The sequence below is a fragment of the Macrotis lagotis genome, chromosome 3 (assembly GCF_037893015.1).
Source record: "Macrotis lagotis isolate mMagLag1 chromosome 3, bilby.v1.9.chrom.fasta, whole genome shotgun sequence".
Classification (NCBI taxonomy): Eukaryota; Metazoa; Chordata; class Mammalia; order Peramelemorphia; family Peramelidae; genus Macrotis; species Macrotis lagotis.
The window spans coordinates 199,156,434-199,180,811 of NC_133660.1; the positions used below are offsets into that span (position 1 = coordinate 199,156,434).

Here is a 24,378-nt window from a genome sequence, read left to right on the forward strand (position 1 = left end):
GATACCTTTTAGGAGGCTAAAAATGTAGAAACAGAAGGAACCTCTAGGAAACATCAGATAAGGGCTTTCCTATGAATTCTATTTTATTGTCCTCTTTTAAATGAAGTAGGATTGGAAGAAGTGATTTGTCAAAGGGAAAACAGTTCCTTATGTCCTCACAGCAATTGAATCAGAAATTGAACATTTCGTCCCTGATAATGAGATGTTTATGGGAAGAGTACTACATTTGTAATCCAAGAATCCTGAGTTCTAAGCTCAGTTTTTATACACTCTCAAACTTGGAACAAGTTATCCTCTCTGAGCCTCAGGCTAAATGATATCTAAATTTCAGTCTGGTTTTAAATCTATGATTACAAGACCATACATTTAAGGGTATCATTGAGGATATGGGGTTATTTGTGTTTCTCAGTGCTAGCAGAGTCACTGCCTGATACTCAGTAAGTACCAAATCAATATTTGTGGCTGACCAACTAGGTGGTGCAGTGGTTAGAGCACTAGCCCTGGAGTTAGGACTTCTGAGTTCAAATGTGGCCTCAGACACCTGACACTTTTTAGCCATATGAACTTGGGCAAATCACTTAACCCTGCTTGCCTCAAGGGAAAAATTAATGCTTGTTACTTAATTGCTTTATTAACTGATAGTCATGCTACCAAAGTTAGAATGGCATCAGTTTGGACCATTATTACCCTGCTGAGTTTGTATTGGAATACTCAACGTCAACTGTCCAAGGCTTAACTGTTTTTCAGAAGTAAGTCCATGATGGAGGTTCTTTTATGGAAAGTCATCACCAGAAGCTTTGTGAAACTAATTAAAGAAATATTTTTTTTTATCTGCCTCCTTTCATTTTCTCCCATGTTTTTGCTTCAAGGATTTCAGTACATCTTAAGTAAAACCTTCATTGACTATATTTTTCTGATATGTTCTTGGAAGTATAAAACATGTCAATAAGATCACTGGGATGATAGTAAGACAGTTTTATTTCTCTTCCGTACTCTGCAAGAAAAGCTGTGTGACTTCCCTGAATCATTTTCCCTCTTGGGTCTTCATGTAACATATGTAAAATTCAATATGTAAAATAACCATATGACAACTAACTTCACTTCTAACTAAAAAATGATGTGACAATATGACTGGCTAAATTAGACAAGCCTTAATATCCCTTCCATCTTTAGTTTTTCATGAGACAAATAATAATGACATAATGAGAAGGAATGAGGGACAAGGTACTACAATTTGTGTGAATTTAAAATGGTATAAAGATTAATCTACTTTTTACACCACATGGGCTTTCTGGGGTTTTTAAACTAATGGTTGCAGCCCTTCTGGCTGGGAAGATAACCTTCATAATGCCAACTAATGTACTGCTTTTTTGTGCCTAAAGTCAAACAGATTGAGACAATAACTAAGAAAAATTGGAACTTCTCCATTCATCACTGGCTGTTATCTCCTGAAGCCACAAAAAAAAAAAAAAAAAGGCAGGTAGGAAGAGAGGATAAAGGCAATTGGAGTGCTAATATTTTTTAACTGTTTTATTACTGATTCTAAAAGAAGAAAAATGAAAAACTACAGTTTTTTTAAATTGATTGGATCTGGATAATATTTTATTTTTATTTTTTTAGGTTTTTGCAAGGCAAATGGGGTTAAGTGGCTTGCTCAAGGCCACACAGCTAGCTAATTATTAAGTGTCTGAGACCTGATTTGAACCCAGGTACTCCTGACTCCAGGGCCGGTGCTTTATCCACTGCACCACCTAGCCGCCCCTAGATCTGAATAATATTTTAATAATGTCTGTTTCTTTTAAGGGAATTCCTTCAGAAGAAGAGAGCAAGCATTTATTTATTAAGCACTACTGAATGCCAACACTTTTCTAAGCACTTTACAAATAGCTCATTTAATGTTCGCAGCAACTCTGGAAGGATGGTGCTATGATTATTCTTATTTTTATAATTGAGGAAATGGAGGCAGATAGAAATTAAATGACTTTCAGAGTCACACAGCTAGAAAGTATCTATGGTTGGATCTGAACTCAAGTCTTCTTGACTTCAGGGCTAACACTCTATCCACTAAATCAACTAGCTGCCAAGAAAATCAGAAGATTTGGGTTCAAATTCTTTTTCTAGTTACTTTAGGCAAGTCACACAGGTAGTAGCTTCCCTGGACCTCCGAAGTGAAAGGAGACTTTGAAAACATCTCATCCAACTTATATCTGAAAAGGAACTCTTCCTGTCCCTACCCTCCTTAATCTCCCAGAATTCTCAGAAAGGGATCATCCTACCTCCACCTGAAGTCATCAGTGAGGAGAAATTTTCTACCTCCTGAAGTAACCCTTTCCACTTTTAACAACTCTAATTGTTAGCAAGTTATTCTTTCCCTTGAAGTGAAATTCTCCTTAATCAACCTTATACTCATTACTCCTAGTTGTGCCTGCTAGGACTGAATAAAATGAGAATTATCTGTCTTCCATAAGGCAGCTCTCCAAATGCTAGTAGTGATTGTCCCATCACATTCTTTTCCAAACTAAGCATCCCCAGCATTATTTGATTTTTGCATTGCATAGTTTCCAGTGTTCCCTGATTATACTTTTGAGCATTTTCCAAGATATCAATACAATTCTCAAAATCAAATTCAAACAAAATACTCCAGTTGGGAGCCAACTACAGGAGAGTATTTTGGACCTATTCACAGGGCGAACTGTGATACAATGGAAAGAATACAAGTTATAGAGTCAAAGACTTGAGTTCAAATCCTGCCTCTGATATTTATTTTAATAAAATTGAGTTCCAATATTTCAATTGTATTTCAACATAATTTTCCTTCTTTATAATGCTGGTTTTTATGTAACATTTTTATGAGAAGTTTATAGGTTTTTCTTAAACTACTAAAAGGGGTCCATAACATCAAAAATTTGCTAAGAATCTTTAGACAAGATAGACTGAAATCCCTTCCAACTCTAGACCTAAGATACTATGATTCTATGACAAGGTTCTGATCCCCTCTTTGATAATTACCATCCCTTTATCCTTGGGCATCTTGGAGGTAGAGTAGTTAAGAGTCCTGAATCTGTAGTAGGGAGGACTGAGTTCAAATCACTTAACCTCTTGTATGTCTATATATGTGTGTGTGTGTGTGGTGTGTGTGTGTGTGTGTGTGTGTGTGTGTGCTACCTATTGATATTAATAATGATTATTTATTACTTAGTTGTTCTAGACTTCAGTTCATCCTGTATACATATATACATACATGAGAGATTAGTTTGACCAGATGTTTCTGAAGTCCCTTCTAGCTCTTATCCAAGGATCTGACAAATTACTTTCATTCTGGGCAATCCCTCAATGCAGCATAAAGCTGAATTTTTTTTTGACTGCTGAATCATCCTGTTGATTAATATTAATATTGTAATCCATTTAAGTATAAATTTTCCTCTTTTAAAACAGGTTAATTTTATATTTATAATTGTGACACATTAGAAATATCTTGGATTGTGGAGACTTTAAATTGATGCTGTAGCAGGAGAAGCAAGGCTCACAGTCCTCCAGGGGGGGAATCTAGAAAAAAGAAAAGAAAAACAAATTACATTCGGTTTTGTTCCCAATCATTGTGCTACAAGTTCATAAAGATATTAGTTAAATCACATTACCGGAGAAATCAAAAATAGTGTAACAAATATAGTAATATGAGAATAAAATATAAAAAGTTCAACAAACTGTTACTGATATTTTGAGACATCTTCAATGTATCCTTGAATAAATGGTTAGAACATTTGCCTGCCTAAAACTGATGATATACACAAATGCAGAAAGACATGTAAATTAACTGGAATAATGTTTCTCACTATATAACTATAGTACCTAAGAAACAAAAAAGAATTTAAATTTTTTTTTCAAACATGGAAAAACGAAGTGTGAAGAACATCCCTTCATTTCTAGTGTGAAAATATAAAGAACAAGAGATAAAAGTTTTAAACCTGCTAGTTTTTAAAGAGCTAACTAAACTGACATGAATGAGTTTTTAAAACCCACATATGAATACAGTTATTACAGCAAACCTAAAACAAATTTTTAATCCAAACTAAACCAAAAATCAGAAAAATTTATAGCTAGAAGAAACCTTAGAGATGGCCTACTTCAGTCCCATTGTGACATTTGAAAATGCTCAAATAACATAGTTACTGGGTGATTTAATCATTTTATTAATAAATCACAAATTATTAATAAAAGGATGGTCATTTGGCCATCTTTCTTAGACCAAAGACAATCATCAAGTTTAAATACTGTATTTTCCCATGTATAAGATGAATCTTAATTTGGGGGCCCAAAATTTGAAAACAAAAAGTATTATATAAAGTTATTGAACTCATGTTTTATTCATCATAAAATTTATACAACTCTTCATCACTGTCAAAACTCCCATCCATTAGCTAGCTTGTCCTCATCTGTATTTGATGAAAACTCAATGTCTTAGGAGAGGCTCTGACTGCTCTCCTGTCTCTGCTCTGGTCTGTGGTTGACCACAAGCACTCCCTAGGCAAGACTGGTGCATGGATGTCCATGCTTAGTCCATTCCGTTTCATGAACCTGAAGCACCAATTGTATCCTTCTTTGAAATCAGTCACTTCTTTTTCCATCAGCAATTCTTCTTGTCTCATGCTGAACCATCTTTATGAACAAAGGAATTCCAATGTCTCTTTACTCTCCAATCCATCTCTTCAATTCCCTCTCTAGATCAGGCCATTTCATTGACTTGCCTCTCATGGCCTTCTTCTACCCTGGTGTTTTCAGTAGGGTTTCTTCTTCCCACCAGTCTCTGATTATTTTCTCAGTTGGAGGAGGACCAAACTGACATTCAGCAGTATGATTTCCATTTACTTTTGCAAACTGGATCACTTTGAACTTGAATTCAGCACTGTATGTAAATCTTTTCTGAGCCATTTCTGTAGCAAACATGGAAAATATAACCTAAAACACTGGTAACAAATATGAAACAAAGAGTACAAAAACATGGAGTGTGAAAAAGCAAGAAATGCAAGTAAAAAAAAATCTACAACCACTGTATAAGATGCTCCCAATTTTTAGACCCCCAAATTTTTCAAAAAAGTATATATCTTATACATAGGGAAATATGGTACCCTTCAAAGAGTGGGTGTTCAATGAAGGCCTGAGGGAGACATGTGTCACCCTTAGACAGAGGAATTATCTCTACACTCAGAGCACTCCTAGTCTAAGGTTATCTAGACAAAAAGCATGAGTTTCACTTTAGATTAGATTCCTTGTAAGGATGAGATCTGATAAAGATCCAGAAGAATTAGTTCAATTTCATTATCAGTAATATCCTTCAAGAGGCTGAACTTTAAGACTTTGGAAGAAAGGGAAAACTGAATGTTCCTAAGTTATTTGTTATTAATACTCATTTTTGACACTAATATAAAGATGGAGAAACTTACCCATGTTCAACAGTTAATGACCAATTCATGACTAAAACCCAAGACACCTAATTCCTAATCTAGTACTTTTTCCTACTATACTATAATTCCTTCCTTGTAATACTTAACATATTTTTTTCTGTGTACTGAAAAGAAGGCAAAGATGAATGGGTAAGAGATTCAGAAAATTTATTTTACTTGGTGCAATGGGAAAATATTTGAAGAATGGAAGGCATTAAATAAATTCTGTGCCAATACATTTTTTCTTTGTGTTATTGAGGCTCTTACATGAAATTGGATGAAGGAAGTCAGGGGAAAGGTTTTGAGATATTCTGCAAACTGGCTAGCAGATGACAAAGAGGTGTGTGTGTGTGTGTGTGTGTGTGTGTGTGAGAGAGAGAGTGAGAGAGAGAGAGAGAGAGAGAGAGAGAGAGAGAGAGAGAGAGAGAGAGAGAGAGAGAGAGAGAGAGAGAGAGAGAGAGAGAGAGAGAGAGAGAGAGAGAGAGAGAGAGAGAGAGAGAGAGAGAGAGAGAGAGAGAGAGAGAGAGAGAGAGAGAGTGAGAGAGAGAGAGAGAGAGAGAGAGAGAGAGAGAGAGAGAGAGAGAGAGAGCTGGGAAAGATATAACCTATCCCAATCTAAGCACCTCAACAATTGTCCAGACAAATTTCCACTGCTCCTCAGTGGACTCTGCATTCAACATGACCCTTCCCATCTCTCCAACATGCTCACATTTCATTTTTTTCTGCAGGAAATTTAGTAGCAGAAGGTAAACAGGTATGTATGGGTCATGATTACCTTACTTTTTCCCCATAAAAATGACTCCCCCCCATGTCTACATTTCCATAAAAAAACATTGTTTTCAGCCTTATACTTATCCATGATTCCTCATTCAATGGAAGCCACACTCTTCAAATTTATCAATTATCTCTTATTTGCCAAATCTGATGGGGTTTTTTCTTGACCCTTTTTTCTTATTGGTAGTTCTGCTGAATGTGACACCAGACCACTATATGCACAGTAAAACATGTATATAATTTACAAATAAATACTTACACATTTGGATATAAAAGAAAATTTATTGACAGAACAGTACAATCAAAAGAAGTTTGAGAACCACAGTTCTCAAAAGATTATCACAGCACCACATCTGATAAGAATCTGGGATAATAGGGAAAGAATAACAGAGCTAGTTGTTTGTTTGAATTTAAATCAGGATTTTCTGGCCTTACTTCTTTTTTCAGAGTTAATTGTCATGTTTTGAATCAACCAAAAGTGATCCCTGCATTTGGTAGGGTCTACCATCTCCATTTATAAAATGCAAATAGTAATATCTTTCTCCTATTTCTCTCTTTTTTTGGATATGTGAATTAATTAAATCTCATCTCTGAGCTCAAGAAAGTATGGGCTATAAAGTAACATGGTTTTAAACTAAAATGTTCTAGTACTTATAAAGCCAAACAAATCTCTCTATTCAAAGTAATCACCTTGGAAAGTTATATGCTTGTGCCATTTGGTCTGTTATTGTTCAAAACAATTTTGGGATCCAATTATTCTGTGAGGAATAGACCACAAAATGAGATTACCACACTAAGAATGCTAGTCTCATTACTTTATGTGGTGAGAGCAAGGTGGACAACCAAAAGTCTTCCACTGGTTTTCTTTGAATGTGGAAAGAAATCAAGGATGACCTCCAGCAGGTTGAGTGGCTTACTTGTGTTAACTTATGGAAAGACATGAAAGTTGTACTGGATGGCTAGGCATGTATTTGAAGGGTATGATCCAGTTGATGAGATTCAAGATCCTTTTGAGTAATGAGTAAAGACAATACAGGGAATAATCAGGAAGCTGAGACCTAAGTCCTAACACATCTATGTGTACTTGCTTTTAGGGCCCTCCTTGAACAAGGAAGAAATTTAGTTCATTCCATAGAGGAACAAAAGTGACTGGAAGCCCATTGTATGTGAGGTCAGTGTAGCAAAGGATCTTTTACTTGAACAGAATAGAATTGGACAGGATATGACTTCTAAGGTCCCTTCTAACTGGAACATTATATTATGATAATTTTCAGAAAAGAAGAAAAATCCTATGGAGACCCTAATAGGGCTAGCAAAAGTCCCTTCCTGCTCCTAAACTCAGTGAAAGGTGAATTTTTTTAGCAAGATCATTCTAACAGAATTGGAATTGTATCTAACTTACTGATCTGGCATAGAGAACACTGCTGCCCTCTTGTGCTGCTATATTATAATCAAACAATAATAGCCAAAGTTCCCTGAAATCAAATTTATTTAGTTATCCAATGTCTAATGTGAGGGTTACAAAGAAGCATAAGATATTTTCTTTGTCCTCCTGGATCTTCAGAAGTATTCAACCATTCATGAATTATATCATTGCTTGGACAAAGAATAACTTTTGTTTTAAAGCATTTCAAATGTGCTTATGCAACAGATTGGTATGTCATACTTATTAAAAATAATCTTTTTATTTTTTACAGAAACACTCCAGGAGGGAACAGAATTAGATTCTCCTAAATCAGTATCTGATCAGTTTTAAATTATAAGCAAACATTATATTTACATTATAAAAGAACATGCTTCCTGCAAAGCTTCAGGATAGGAAGTATATTTGAGACCTGTGACCCAGTAGCATGTCACAGTGGGAAGACCATTGGATTTGAGCTAGGTGACCCAAAACTGATGTCTATTTTCTTACATTCACTCACTGTGTGACATAAGATAAGAATGGTCTTCTCAGACCATTTGTAAAATGAAAATAATAAGGATGTTTGTTATGTAAGTTTACAGGAAAGTCTATAAACTTTAAGTTGTTATATGTGTGAGTTTTATTATTATTATGTTTTTTTACATATTTGAATTCTATCTAAAATAATATGAATTTGTGATGGGAACTTTGAATGGAAACTTTGGAATACTTTAAACCCCTCAATTTTATGGACAAGAAAATTAAGTCATATAGAGGTAACAGAACAGGGTCACAAAGGTACCAGGACATTTGTTCAAATCTCCTGATGCCCAGTCCAAAATTTTCTTATTCCACCACTCTACTCACCTCATTTTATAGATGAAACAATTGAGATATGGAGAGAAGTAACTTGTTCAAGGTTGCATGGTGATTTGCAAAGCCATAACTTGACAGTCCATTAGCATAATTGAGTTTGTGAAACAGAATTCATGATTCCAGATTAAGTAAATTAAGTAAAATAACATTCAAATTCAGGAATAAAATTCTGTTGTTTTCCAGTCTGTTTTGAAATAGTGCCAAATGAAGACTCTTGTTCATAGAATAACTTAGTGTTAAGATAGAAGCTTAGAAAGGTGGGGGGCGGGGCTAGATTATAATGGTCTTTAAATGGAGCATTTTACATTTGATTCTGAAAACAATAGGAAGCCAATGGAGTTTATTAAGGGGAAGGGAGGGGAGAGGGTGACATGATCAAATCTGCATTTTAGTACAGTGAGAGATAGCAGATCAATGCTCAAGTAGCTGACTTTGTCACATAATAGTAATATAACCTTGGCCTGGCAAATCACTTAACCCCCTGACCTTTACTTCCTCTTCTTTAAAAAATGGAGATAATAATAGCTAAACTTACTATCTTCCCACGAGATGAGTATAAGGTACTTTGTTACTTTCAAGTACTATTAAAAGTGTTAGGTAATTGCAAGCTGTATGTTTGTCTTTTTTAATTATAATGATCTATTTATTAACAGAAATTCTTGCAAAGAGCAATTAGCTAAAAAAAAAGGAAAGTCAGATTAGGTCTGCAGAATTAAGCCCAGTTTGTTTTTGTTATCCCCCACCCCCACCCCACCCCGAGCATTGTATCAATTTGGACCATGCAACAGTTAGATCCATTATAACATACCCACATGCAAGAAGACTACATGGGGTTGGACTGGGAGTGCTGAAGAAAGATTTGGGATTGAACCCTCCTTTGTCATTAACTATGTGACTTTGGACAAATGACTTCTGTTTGCTCCTGTCTTCTCGCCAGCAAAATGAGAGGTCTAAACTAGATGAGCTTTGAGATTTCTTCTAATTTTAACTTTGTTTAACTTAATATTAATCACTAAAATAAGAATCTATATAAGGAGAAAGTCAGATCCCCTTTGGAATCAATAAAGCAGAGTTATTCCTAGGGCTTCTACAAAGGAATAGGGACTGGACCTCTGATTTTATTAGCATAGAGAACTCAGGCATGAGGAAACTATTCCTACCTCTGATTGGGACTATTCAAGAGCAGCTTCAATCTCACTTCATATTAAACTGGCTCCAGGGATCCTCAGCCCATAATGACTTGCTTTCCCTTGGCACTGCTAAAGCACATCTTGTCTTTACTATTCATTGACATAACCTGACTGTTTATATAAAATTAATGTTTTATTTTGCCACCTTAGGTATAAGTCACTGGAAGACGGGTACTATAATATGCATCCCTTTGTACCCCACCACCCCAGAAATTGAATGGCTACACATCATAATCCCAACAGTTTCCCTTTAAACATTGTTTTTAAGATTTACTGAGTGCTTTAAAGAGACAAGACCTTCTTTATAGCAAGCTAAACTATATACTTATTTTACAAATAAGAAAATTAATGCTCAAGACAGTTAAATAATTTTACTAATGCCAAGCAACCAGTAAATGTCAGAGGTGAAGTTTGAAAATAGATGTCTACTGACTCTAAGTTCACACTTTAATAGATACCCAGTAATTACTCAGTCATTCAATCAACTTTTATTAAGGACCTACTTAAGTGCTGAGGATACAGAAAAAGGTAGAAGACCCCCATGCTCTCAAGGAGCTTGCACACAGTGTAATGGGCAAGAGGGAAGCAGGGACAGGGAAGACACAACATGAAACAACTCTATACAAACCAATAATTTGGAAACACTGCACTAGCTAAATACACTACTCAAGAGTTGCATAAAAAGGTAAAGGAAAAGGGGAAGGAAAAAACAAAACAAAACAAATGTTGGTCAAGACCATCAAATTGTATACAACCCTAAAAGGAAAGATATAATGCTTCTAATTTTTGAGAATTTTACTTCTCTTAGGATATAAGTGAAGAGATTGGACTTAAAGATATGGGTATAGTTAAGTCTTGTCTCTCTATTGAAGAGGCCCAAGATAACATCACTGCATTTGAGACAAAATGCCCTGAAGAAAAACTGCGTTAATCCTTACTTCACTTAACAAGGGGTTAAGTATTCTGGGGGCGGGGCACAAATAGTTCAAGACATGATTTGGCATTGGATGATACTTTGCAGGATTGTGTGTGTCCTTGGAGAGTATTTGAACCAGGGGGTAGGGTAAAAAATGATTATAATTTGATCATTTGAGACAGTGCTGCTTATCAAGCAATCAATCTGTGATGATACTTTGATAACAACATGAGCTTATCAAGCAATCAAACAATCAAACTGTGATTGATGATACTTGATTAATAGTACTTAAGATAAAAAATAAATCCAGGTGAAGAGGCACAAAGATTTATAATTTTAGAGGGAAAGAAGAGAGTGTGAACACTGAGTAAATTCTATTCAATAGATTTGGTGCAGAGAGGGAATAAAATACTTTCCCACTTGAATTTAAAAATCTATCGTAATCTATAGGGAAAAGAGGGAATGGGAAAAGGGAAAGAAAAGGGAAGAAGGTACTGATAAAAGGGAAGGTGAAGATATAAGTGAAAATAAACTGAAAGTTAAATTTTAAAAGAAGAGGTAAAAGGAAAAAGGGAGCAAAATTTTGGTGAGGAGGAACAAGAGAAAAAGTAAGAGAACATATAAATGGAGAATGATGGCATTGAGGGAAATACAGAGTTAAAAATCTTAACTGTAAATGGGAATGGGATGAACTCTCCCATAAAATGAAAGCAGATAGCAGAATGGGTTAAAAACCAGAATCCTACAATATATTGTTTATAAGAAACACATTTGAAGCAGAGAGTCACATACAGGGTAAAGGTAAAAGGATGGAAATTTTATTATGCCTCAGCTGAAGTAAAATAAAAATCAGAGGTAGCAATCTTGATCTCAGATAAAGTAAAAGCAAAAGTCAATTTCATCAAAAGAAAAAAAGGGGTAAGGAAGGAAACCATATCTTCTTAAAAGGCACCATTGGTAATGATATATCATTACTAAACATGTATGCACCTAAGTGGTATAATATCCAAATTCCTAGAGGAAAAGATGAGTGAATTACAAGGAGACATAAACAGCAAAACTTTAGTAATAGGGGACCTCAACCTCCCTCTCTCAGAACCAGATAAATCTAACCACAAAATAAACAAGAAGGAAGTTAAGAAGGTGAATGAAATCTTAGGAAACTTAGTTATGATGGCCCTCTGGAGAAAACTTAATGGGATAGAAACGAATATGCCTTGTACTTAGTTGTACATGGCACCTATACCAAAACTGACCTGTACTAGGACACAAAAACCTTATAATCAAATGCAGAAAGGTATAATGAATACACACTTCTCAGACCATGATGAAATAAATTTTGCATGTACTAAAGGGTCATGGAAAGAGAAACCAAAAACTAATTAAAAACTAATTTTAAAATTCCCTAATTTTTGAAAATTAAAAAATTAATTTTTAATTTAAGATTAAGATATTTAATCTTTAATTTGAGATTAAGATATTTTATCTTAAATAATGGGTGGATCAAACAACAAATAATGGAAATAATCAATAATTATAACCAAGAAAATGATACTAATGAGGCATCATACCAAAAGTTATGGGATGCAGTCAAGGAAGTTTTGAGGGAAAACTTTATATCTCCAAATGCCTATATGAATAAAATAGATAAAGAGGAGATCAATGAATTGGATGTGCAACTAAAAAAGCTAGAAAAAGAGAAAATTAAAGATCCCCAATTACATACCAAATTAGAAATTCTGAAAATCAAGGGAGAGATTAACAAAATTGAAAGCAAGCAAACCATAATAAATCAATAAAAGTAAGAGTTGTTTTTATGAAAAAAGTCAATAAAATAGACTTTTGGTTAATTTAATTAAAAAAAAGAAAGATAACCAAATTACCAGTATCAAAAACAAAAAGGGTAAACTAACCACAAATGAGGAGAAAATTAAAGAAATAATTCAGAGCTACTTTGCTGAACTGTATGCCAATGAATTTGATAACTTGAGTGAAATAGATGAATATTTACAAAAATACAAACTGCCCAGATTAACAGAAGAGAAAATAAAATACTACCCCATTTCAGAAAAAGAAATTGAAGAAATCATCAATTAACTCCCTAAGAAAAAGTCTCCAGGTTCAGATGGATTTACAAGTGAATTCTACCAAATGTTTCAGGAACAATTAATTCCTATTCTCTATTTTTATAAACTATTTTTAAAAAATAGGAGAAACCAAGAACCAGAATAGACAAAGGAAATTATAGACCAATCTCCCTAATGAATATTGATACAAAAATCTTAAATTTTTAACAATGAGACTACAGTAAGTTATTACTAGAATAATGTACCATGATCAGGTAGGATTTACAGCAGGTAGGCAGGGACAGTTCAATATTTTTTTTAATTTTAACTAATTTATTTATTTTTGAATTTTACAATTTTTCCCCTAATCTCATTTTCCTCCCCCCCATAGAAGGCAGTCTGTTAGCCTTTACATTGTTTCCATGCACACATTGATCTAAAATGAATATGTTGAGAGAGAAATCATATCCTTAAGAGAAAAAAATATAAGAGAGAGAAAATTTCATGAGATAACACTTTTTAAAAAAAAATTAGAGGCAATAGTCTTTGGTCTTTGTTCAAACTCTGCAATTCTTTCTCTGGATACAGATGGTATTCTCCATTGCAGATACAGGATAGTTGAATATTAAGAAAACACTCAACATAATTGAACATGTCATTAGCAAAACCAACAGAAATCTCAATAGATGCTGAAAAAGCCTTTGATAAAATATAACATCTATTCCCATTAAAAACACTAGAAAGTATAGGAATAAATGAAGTTTTCCTTAAAATAATAAATAATAGCTATCTAAAACCTTAACAAATATTATATATAATAGGGATTAAATTGGAGTTTTTCCAATAAAATCAGGGGTGAAACAAGGATGCCTATTATCACCATTACTCTTCAATATGGTATTAGAAATGGTAACTGTAGCAATTTAGAGAAGAAAAAGAAATTGAAGGAATCAGAATTGGCAATGAGGAAGCAAAACTTTCACTCTTTGTAGATGATATTATGATATGCTTAGAGAACCCAAGAAAGTCTGGGTATCTACCTCCCAAGGCACCCAGAAACCATATGATTACCATTATAAAGCACTTCTCACTCAAATAAAATCAGATCTAAATAATTGGAAAAATGTCAATTGCTCATCGTTGGGTAGAGGAATATAATAAAAATGACAGTTCTACCCAAATTAAATGATTTATTCAGTGGCAAACCAATCAAACTACCAAATAACTATTTTCCCAAGCAAGAAAAAGTAGTAACAAAATTCATCTGAAGCAACAAAAAGGGAAGTGATGAAAAAATGTAAAGGAAGGTGACCTAGCTCTACCAGATCTAAAACTATACCATAAAGCAGCAGTCATCAAAACTGCCTAGTATTGGTTAAGAAATAGAGTAATGAGGGGCAGCTAGGTGGCACAGTGGATAGAGCACAGGCCCTGGAATTAGGAGTACCTGAGTTCAAATCTGACCTCAGATATTTAATAATTGCCTAACTGTGTGGCCTTGGGCAAGCTGCTTAACCCCATTGCCTTGCAAAAATAAAATAAAATAAAATAAAGAAATAGAGTAATGGATCAGTGGATTAGGATAGGTTCAAAAGAAACTAAATGACTATAGCAATCTATTGTTTGACAAAACCAAAGACATCAGCTTCTGGCATAAGAACTCACTATTTTACAAAAATTGTTGCAAAACCAGAAAATAGTATGGCAAAAACTAGGCATAGATCCACATCTCATACCCTATACTGAAATAAGGTCAAAATGGGTATGGATTTAGACATAAAGGGTGACACCATAAATAAATTAATAGACCAAGAAATATTCTATCAGAAATATGGAAAGGGGACAAATTTATGACCAAACATGAATCATAGTATATTAAAAACTGCAAAATGAATGATTTTGACCTTAGTAAATTAAAAAGGTTTTACAATAATAAAATTAATGCTACCAAAATTAAAAGGAAAACAGAAAGTTGTGAAACCATCTTCACAAATAGGAATTATGATAAAGGTCTCATTTCTAATATATATAGAGAATTGCATCAAATTTATAAGATCACAAGTCATTTCCCAATTGATAAATGGTTAAAAGATGAATAGATAGTTTTCCAATGAAGAAATTAACACTATATAAGATCATATGAAAAAAATGCTCAAATCATTATTGATTAGAGAGAGATGAAAATTAAAACAATGATGAGGTATCACCTCATACCTACCAGGTTGGCCAAGATGAGAAAAAGGGAAAATGATTAATGCTGGAAGGTTGTGGGAGGATAGGGATATTGATGTATTGCTAGTGGGGTTGTAAACAGATCTAACCTTTCTGGAGTGTAACATGCTCAAAGAGCAATAAAAATGTTCATTCCCTTTGACCCAATAATTCCAATTCTAGGTCTATGACCAGAAGAAATCATAAAAAATGGTAAAAGTTACACATATTCCAAAATATTCATAGCAGCTCTTTTTGTAGAGGAAAATCAATTGGGAATGGCTAAATGAGTTATGGCACGTGAATACTATGGAATATTATTGTTCTATAGGAAACCATAAATGATCAGACTCTAGAGAAGCATGGAAGGAATTACAGGATCTGATGCTGAGCAAAATATACACATTACTAAACAACAATGTAAAATGATCAATCTTGATGGAAGCAGCTCCTCTCAGCACTTCAGAGAACTGGCTATGGATGATGTTATCTCTAACCAGAGGAAGAAAAACAAGCAAAACCAAAAACAACAACAACATAAAAAACAAAAGCCAACCCTTTAGAATATAATGAACATTTTATTGAATTTATCTCTTATGTATCTCTTTCCCTTAATCCAATTTCCTCATACTGAAAATGACTAACCAGTAAATATATTTATCAAAAATATGTAAGTACAATGCTAGCCTGACTATTTGCTATTGGGGGGGGGGGTGGAAAGAAATTTTGTAAATTAAAAATATATATATGCTTCTGGATGAATATTTTAAAAAATAAAATAAATGAACTTTTGAGGGTAAAAAAGAAGGAAGGCACTAAGCTAGGGAAGATTGTGCAGGGCTTCTCATAAAAGGCCTTTAGCGAGACTTAAAGAAAATCAGGGTAGTAGAGAGTGGAAATGAGGCAGGAAAGAATTCTAGGCATAGGGAACCTGAAGTAAAAATTCTCAGAGGTGGGTGTATTGACCTATGTAAAGAACAACAAGGAAGTCATTCACTAGATCAAAAGCATGTGGAGGAAAGTAAGGTAGATTAAGCCTGGAAAGATAGTAGGAGATTAGATTAGGAAGGACTTTGAAAGTCAGAGAATTTTACTTTTTATCTGGATGTAATAGTGAGCCAATGGAGTTTATTGAACAGGGATAAAACAAAGTTAGAGCTTCAATTAGGAAGATCTTTGTGACAGCTGGGTAGAGGAGGGATTGAAGAGGGGAGAGACATGAAATAAGTAGAGGAAGCATCAGGTTATACAATAGTCCTGACATTAAATGTTAAGGATGAGAAGTAGTGGCTGGAACAGAGGAGGGAAGGGTGAATATAAGAGAAATGAAAATGAGGGAAAGGGGAAGAACAATAGAATGACACAAATAAAGGCAGTAGAACCTAGGAATAAAATAATGAGATAAAGAGACAGAGAGCACCAAAAAAGTTGATCCAAATAGGAACGTTATTGCAGTCATTTTTACAGCATTTTATCAGTGATTAAAAAAAAACACCATAAGGTGAGCTGAGAGGTTTTCTTATGAAAATAAAAGGGTTAGAGACCCATGGAGTTTTGCAAAAGAAATTTTCTATTCATGCATGAATATTTCTAGGAAGCTCCATTTATTCTGTCAGGAAGCTCTTTTAATGATAATGACTCATATTTATACAATACTTTATGTTGAGTTGTCAAAGTACTTTCCTATCAAGAGCCCTATGAAGTAAAGAATGTGCTCATTATCATCCCCATTTTACAGAGTAGCAAAGTAGGTCTTAGAGAGTTTAATTAGTAGTGGTGGTAATAGTAATAAAAAATAACTGACATTTATATAATGGATTAGAGTTTGCAAAATACTTTACATGCATTATTTCATTTGCTTTTATAATTCTAAAAGTATGTACTTCAGGCAATATTTTACAGATGAAGGAACTGAGGCTCAGAGAAATTAGTGCCTTGACTGTGGCACAACACAGACTGTCAGAGGCAGGACTTTAACTCATCTTCTGACTCATTCTTTCTCTGATACATGATATTTTTCTTTTAATATGGTTCTCAAATTCTAATAATATAATCTTCCAGGCACTGCAAATAAATGTCTTCAATTAAACTGAAAGATAAAAGACTTCTTTATTGCTATGACCATCTTTTTGGTGTTATCATTATGGTTCCATTCTCCTAAAGAGGAAGTCTCATTTTGGCTTGGAAGTGACCTTAAGTCTTTTAAGGCTAAAAGAGTATAGAAACAAGTGCTGGCAGGTCTTGCCAAATATAACTTCACATACACATCAGAGGAGTAAGAAACTATATGCTGGTCAAGGAACACTCTAAGTGTGAACAGATTCTTAACTGGAAGTTTGGCCGCCAAGCACTGATTTGTTGTTCTTGTTTTCAACAGCAATTCATTTAATGCTATTGTTGTTCAGTCATTTTCAGTCTTGCCCTACTCTCTGTGACTCTATTTGGGGTTTGCTGATTTGCCCTTTCCTTCCCTAGCTCATTTTAAAGATTAGGAAATTGAAGCAAATAAGGTTAAATAACTTGCCCAGGGTTACACTGCTACTAAGTGTTTAAGGCCACATTTGAATTCAGGAAGATGAATCTTATTGACTCCCAGCCTGGCATTCTATCATTGAACCACCTAGATACTCTACCAAAGGTTACATAGACACTAAGTTGCAGAGTCAATTGAGTCTGAAGCCAGATTCCAATTCAAGATGAATCTTCCTGATGCCTGGTCCAAGATTATATTCATTGTACCTTTTAGCTACTCCAAACTTATAAAATAATCATCAACACCCATGAAAATCAGGAAAAGCCTCTGGGAGGAATAGAGACAAAATTTTCATAATTATTTTGGTTTATTTTGTTAAATATTTCCTGATGGGGCAGCTAGGTGGTGCAATGGCTAGAGCACTAGCCCTGGAGTCAGGAGTATCTGAGTTCTAATCTGGCCTCGGACACTTAATAATTACCTAGCTATTGGGCAAGCCACTTAATCCCATTGCCTTGCAAAAAAAAAAAAAAAAAACCTAAAAGAAATATTTCCTGATGACATGTAAAAAAAATAATCATTTAAAAACTTTTAAGTTTCAAATTATCTCCCACCTGCCCCTCCACTCTTCTTGAGAAGATAAGTCATTTGATATTGATTATGTATGTGAAGTCACACAAAACATATTGCTATCTTAACCATGTTCCAAAAGAAAACAAGAAAACAAGAAAAAATAAAGTAAAAAAAAGAAAAAAAGTGTGCTTCAATCTGCATTTAGGGTTCATTAGCTCTATTTCTAGAAGTGCATAGCATTTTTCATTATGGGTCCTTTGAAATTGTCTTATATCATTGTCTTGGTCAGAGTAACTAAATCTTTCACAGTTGATCATCTCCAAAATATTGCTGTTACTAAGTATGATGTTGTCCTAGTTCTGCTCAGTTCATTTTATATATGTCTTCCCAGATTTTCCTGAAACCACCTGCATTCATTTCTTATAGTAAAATAATTAAATTGTTCAGCCATTTTTCAGTAATATCTGACTTTTCATGATCCCATTTGAAACTTTCTTAATAAAGCTGCTGGAGTGGCTTGCCATTTCTTTATCCAGATCATTTAAAAAATGAGAAATTGAGGCAAAAGGGTTAAGAGACTTGCCAAGGTCACACAGATACTGAATTGTTGGAAGCTAGATTTGAAAATAGTATAAAAGTATTCTATCACAATCTTATAGCAACACAACTTGGCATTCCACAATTGATGCCTCCAGTTTCCAATTCTTTGCCATCACAAAAATTACTGCTATTAATACTGGGGCAGCTAAATGGTACAATGGATAAAGAATCAGGTCTTGAGTCAGAAGACTCAAATTATATATGTATATACATACATACATACATGTATGTATGTATGTATGTATGTATATTCCTGAGTACAAATGTGACCTCAGACATTTACCAGCTGGGTGATCCTGGGCAGTCACTCAACTCTGTTAGCCTCACTTTTTCCATCTATAAAATGAGCTGGAGAAGGAAATCGCAAAACACCCCAATATCTCCACCTATATTCCAAACAGAGTCACAAAGAGTTGGATTAAAAATATCAGATAAATTTTTTGTAAAAGAATGACCTTTCCTCTCTTTTTTATCTCTTTGGAACACAGAACTAGAAGTACCTAATGGTATTTATTGCTGGATCAAAAATTAAGCAGTTTTATAACTCTTTGTGCTTGGTTCCAAATTGTTGTGTATAAATTATTTTTGGTTGTAATACCAGCCCTTTTGGCTTCCATAGTGTCATATTCCAAGACTTTGTCATGGTAGCCTCTAAAACTTGGAGCCTGACTGTGGTACTATGCCACTTGGATGGTTTCTTTCTGGTTGCTTGAAGTATTTTCTTTTTGATTTGGTAGCTCTGGAATTTGGCTGTAATATTCCTGGAAGTTTTCATTTTGGGATACCTTTGATGTGATCAGTGGATTCTTTTCATTTCTATCTTACCCTGTAGTTCTAGGATATTAGGCAGTTTTCCTTGATAATTTCTTGAAAATTAATATCTAGGTTCTTTTATAGATCATGGGTATCAAGTGACCCAATGATTCTTTTTTTTTGTTTGTTTGTTTTTGCAAGGCATTGGAGTTAAGTGATTTGCCCAAGATCACACAGCTAGGTAGTTATTAAATATCTGAGGCTGGATTTGAACTCAGGTTCTCCTGACTACAGGGTTGGTGCTCTATCCACTGCACCACCTAATGCCCCAGTGATCAACTTCTAATTATTCAATTCTAAATTTTAAGAAATTAAGAAATTATTTTCTTTTCCCATTTGGTCAATTTTGCTTTTGAATGTTAATATTTCCTTCAATATTTTTATGCTTCTTTTACCAAGCTGTTGTCTATTCACAATTTTCTTTCTTTGCTTTCATTTCTACCTACTCTTTCTTCTTTTATTCATATTTGATCTCAAAAACAATTTTTTTAGTTTTTACAGGCATTCTTATTGGGCTCATATCCTAGTTGCATTTTTTCTTTGGGGCTTTACTTACAATTATTTTGACCTTATTGTCTTTTGAGATTGTATCTTAATCTTTCCTGTCACTGTGGTAGATTTTTAGTCAAGTTCTTTTTTTTTTGTTCTTTGATCATTTTCATACTCTATTTCCTGATTTGGAACATTATGATAATACTGGACTCTTCTTCCTTCCATTGGGGAGCAGAAGGGTGCTGTTTCAGTTTTTTTCACACTGCTCTTTTCAAAACTAGTTCTGAAAGTTTAGAAGTTTTCAGGACTTCCAAGTGATCCTGAGACAAATGTGGTCACCACTCTTCTCATCTGCACTCTGGTCCTTACCCCAAAATCTGGTCCTTTCTCAAAAGTCCCTTAGGATCACAGTCTCTTCTATCCCTCAGAGCCACTTTTTCTTTGGAACCAGAAGCAATAGTGCTCCTCAAAGTCACTGCACTGATCTACTGGGATCAGAAGTTATACCACCCCTCAGAGCTTTCATTCCCTCTTGACTACAAGTATGCCTCTGCCCTTGAATTATGGCAAAGAAGTGAATTTAAGCATGGAGTTGTCAAATAGCTTTTGATCATGTGTCTAGGACTAGCATAGGGATTCCCTGTAATCTCTTTTTGACCAGTTGCCAGGTCCTTATACCATCTCTGGCTTGAGAGCTTTCAAAGTGCTGCTGTTTCGGTGATACCACTCCCCTTACCCCCATTTCCTAACACTGGTGTTTCATCTACATGGGCTCCAGGCCAGCCTCCTTCTCAGTAATACAGATCTCTCTTTCTGATCTCCAGTGTGATCTTAGACTTGAAGTCTCACTCTTACTTTTATTTGCTCTACCACTCTAGAATTCACACACACACACACACACACACCCTATCTATCTTTGTAGCTCTATCCATCTATATTATATATAATATATACGTGTATATATATGTATATATACATATATATATATATATGGCAAAGCAAAGAGGCTAATAGGACTGGAACATAGAACATATATGAAGGAGTAATGTATAATCAGCCTGGAAAGATAGGGCATAACAAGATTACAGAAGGCTTTAAATGCTAAATATTGCAGCTTGCATTTTATCCTAGAAATGCATTGACCTGTAGCATACCTACAGACTCCTAGGTACTGTGATTAATTTTCTTTTTGTCTATATTTTCATATTTATTCCTTTGACTTTGGTAATCACCTCCATCTAAACTTGTTCCTTCTTCCAAATTTTGTGTTCAGCAGCCCCAGTTTCCCAGTCTCACAGGCTCAAATAACATAATAAATTTTAACTCTTCCCTTTTCATGACATGTCAACTTCCTCATTTCTAGATGGGGAAACTAAGACTCGAAGAATTAAAGGGACTTATGCTACCATTATTCATCTAATAAGTGTTTGAAGCAGAATTTAAACTCAAATCTCCCTGACTCCAATTCCAGTCATTATATCAGATGCAGAGTTGATTGTCATTCTCCTAGCCAAGAAACTCTAGTAACTCACTATATTTTTATAATAAAATATATATTACTTTTACAATGAAATAAACACTCCTTTGCTTCTCTATTAAAGTGTTTCACAATGTGACCCCAACTTATATTTCTAACCATTACCTTTCCACACTTTTACAATCTAACCACTCTCCTATAAGATCTATCTCTTATGGTGTCTTTCTTCATACTTGATATACCTTTCATGACATAGTATACTCTTTTTCTTGAAGCTTTTCTGGGTTCCCACATTCACCAGTTAGCTCCTTCCCAGCCTAACATGTTTATTCTGTATTCACATTTATATGTGAATACATATAAACATATACACATATGTAAATGTGTGTATATATATATATATATATATATATATATATATATATATTGTCTCTTGCAAAAAAAGTAAGCTTATTGTGAATAGGGACCTTTTTTGGTTTGGTTTTGTTATGTTGATAAGAGCATCAAAGCACAGTGCCATAAATACTTATCGATTGATTCATGGACAGAAACCCCGGGAGAAAGGAAAGGCTTAAAGAAGATTTAGACTACATAAAATGATATGATTTTTTTTTAGGTGGGAAAAAGCTACTAAACCATTTATATAATTTTCCCAAGAATTATATTCCTGGATTTATTAATTGAATAACTGCAGTGATAGACAAAACCTATATTCTCCATCTTAAGGTTACTTTCTTAAATGTTATTCATATTTTGTATTTGATGACCTTTGAACATATTTTATCCTACAAGTAGAAAGAACTCCTTTAGGGATAGGAGTATGTTATTTTTGTCTGTGTATCCCTACCACCCAGGACAACGCCTTATTTAACAGTTTTTGAGTTGAATTGAAAATTTAGCTATTGGTAGGAGCAAGAAGCAAAGAAACAAACAATTGTGACCTACATTTGAAGGAATGGCGAAAAACATTTTGGTATGTGAATCAAGTATGATATTATTGTACCAAAAGCATAACTAAAATTAAAAACACAGAGGAATGGGAAAATACGTATGAACTGATGCAGAGTAAAGAAAGAATAAACAAAATTATACATATGACTGCAATCACATAAATGAAGATGAAACTTAGATAACAGAATCAATTGGTCAGTGACCAATATTTGAGTCATTATCTGAAATTCAAATACATTTCCTTTCATTTAAAAAAATATGTATAAAATCAAAATGTTCCACACTGAGGATAGTGAGTGGTATTTTTTCAAGTAAAGAATGCATGCCCACTTAAAGATGTTCTAGAAACTGTTTTTATAGTTATGTATTAACATATGATCTCTGTTGCCTCACTAACTCTGAGATTCTATAATTTAAGGTTCAGACATTTTTCTATTTTCAGTGTGCATTGACAGTTATTATTTTATCTTTACAAAAACCCTAACAAGACAAAGAAAGTATTGCTATCCACATTTTACACATATCCCTATGTACATTGTTCTCTTGGGCCTGCTTACCTCATTTTGTAAGTAATTTCTGCTTCCCATGGTTCTCTTAAATTGTATCTTTCCATACCTATTACCATGTATAATATTTAATTATGTTCATATATGACAACTTATTCAGTCATTTTCCAGTTGATAGCCAATTTTTAGCTTTCAGTTCTTTTTTTTTTATTTTTTCCATTTTTTTCTGTTTTAACCACCGCCCCTCAAAATTAGTAAAAGTTATTTTGTCTCCTCCCAGGCATTAATATATTCAAAACAGAAAATAATAGCTTTCATTTGTCTAGCATTTATAATTACAGAACATTTTATAAGTAAATTAGAGTGATACAATGGAAAGAACATTGATTTTAAAGGTAGAAAATCAAGTTTCAAAATCTTTCACTGTTATTTACTACCTGTGTGACTTTGGGTAAATATCTCAATTTCAGTTTCCTCTTCTGTAAAATGAGGGGTTTGGGCCAAATGACCCCCTAATTTTTCTTCTTGTTTCATAATCCTATATCACTGATATTTGATCCTCATAGTAATGCCATGAGGTAGGTATCAAAAATATTATTATCCTCATTCTACATTTAAGGAAAACTATTTGAAAGGTAAGATAAGTTTCTTCACTTAACTGAGTGTGTGTAAATTAACTTTAAGCCAAATCTGATGAGAAGATTCAAATGGTTCTAACTTCCTCCTTTCTTCCCCTCTATTGCAGTAGATCTTTTGTACCTCTTAATGTAATGTGATTTACTGCAGTCTCCTCTATCCTCCTGTCTAGTTACTGTCCCCCCTTTTTAAGGAGGTACTGTTTTTAAACCATTCTGAGTCACAGAAAAATTATAATTGTCCATCACTTCTGGCTAAGTACATTCTCTCTAATAGTTACAATACTCATGAGTTATTAGAGTCTTTCTCTTATAATAAGTTTATAATAAGTTTCATCTTATTGGATAGCAATCTCTCACACAAGTCAGGAGTGTCCATCACTTCTGGCTAAGGATATTCTCTCTAAAAGAGATACAGTTCTAAAGAGTTATGAGAATCTTTCTCCTAAGTGGGAATATAGCCAATTTCATCTTATTGGATAGCAGTTTCATATTCTTTACCTCCTCCTCCCCACTCCCTTTTTTTTTTTTTTACCTTTTCATGTGTCTCTTGAGCCCCCTGTTTGATGTCCAGCTTTTCTATTTAGCTCTGGTCTTTTCATCAGGAAATGTTGGAAGTCTCCCAGTTCATTAAATGTCTATCTTTCCCACTGGAAGAGAAGGCTCAGCTTTGCCAGATAGTGGATTCTTGGCTGCATTCCAAGCTCCCTTGCTCTTTGGAATATCTCATTCCAGGCCCTTCAATCCCTTAATGCTGATGCAGCCAGGTCCTACATAATCCTTACAGTGGCTCCTTGGTATTTAATTTTTTTTCCTTCTGATTGCTTGAAGGATTGCCTCTTTTATCTGATAGTTCTGGAATTTGGCCACAATATTTCTTGGTGTTTTCATTTTAGAATCCCTTTCTGGAGGGTATCAATGTATTCTTTCAATAATGATTTTGCCCTCTGGTTCCATGATAACAGGGCAGTTTTCCATC

At 34.2% G+C, this 24,378-nt stretch overlaps 2 protein-coding genes across 7 annotated transcripts in view; one reads left to right on the top strand and one right to left on the bottom strand.

The window, feature by feature from the left end:
• The window catches only part of KCNIP4 (potassium voltage-gated channel interacting protein 4), a 246,263-nt gene that overhangs the window by 188,570 nt on the left and 33,315 nt on the right, over window positions 1-24,378 (top strand). The gene's annotated exons all lie outside the window — the stretch shown is intronic.
• PACRGL (parkin coregulated like) overlaps window positions 2,743-24,378 on the bottom strand; it is an 84,679-nt gene continuing 63,043 nt past the window's right edge. For 2 of the 3 annotated variants that reach the window (XM_074229708.1, XM_074229709.1), the window contains exon 9: window positions 2,743-3,546. In XM_074229708.1, the coding sequence (XP_074085809.1) occupies window positions 3,427-3,546 (120 nt within the window). In that variant the 3' untranslated portion in view covers window positions 2,743-3,426. The remainder of the gene's footprint in view (window positions 3,547-24,378) is intronic. The other variant, XM_074229711.1, reaches the window with a different exon arrangement.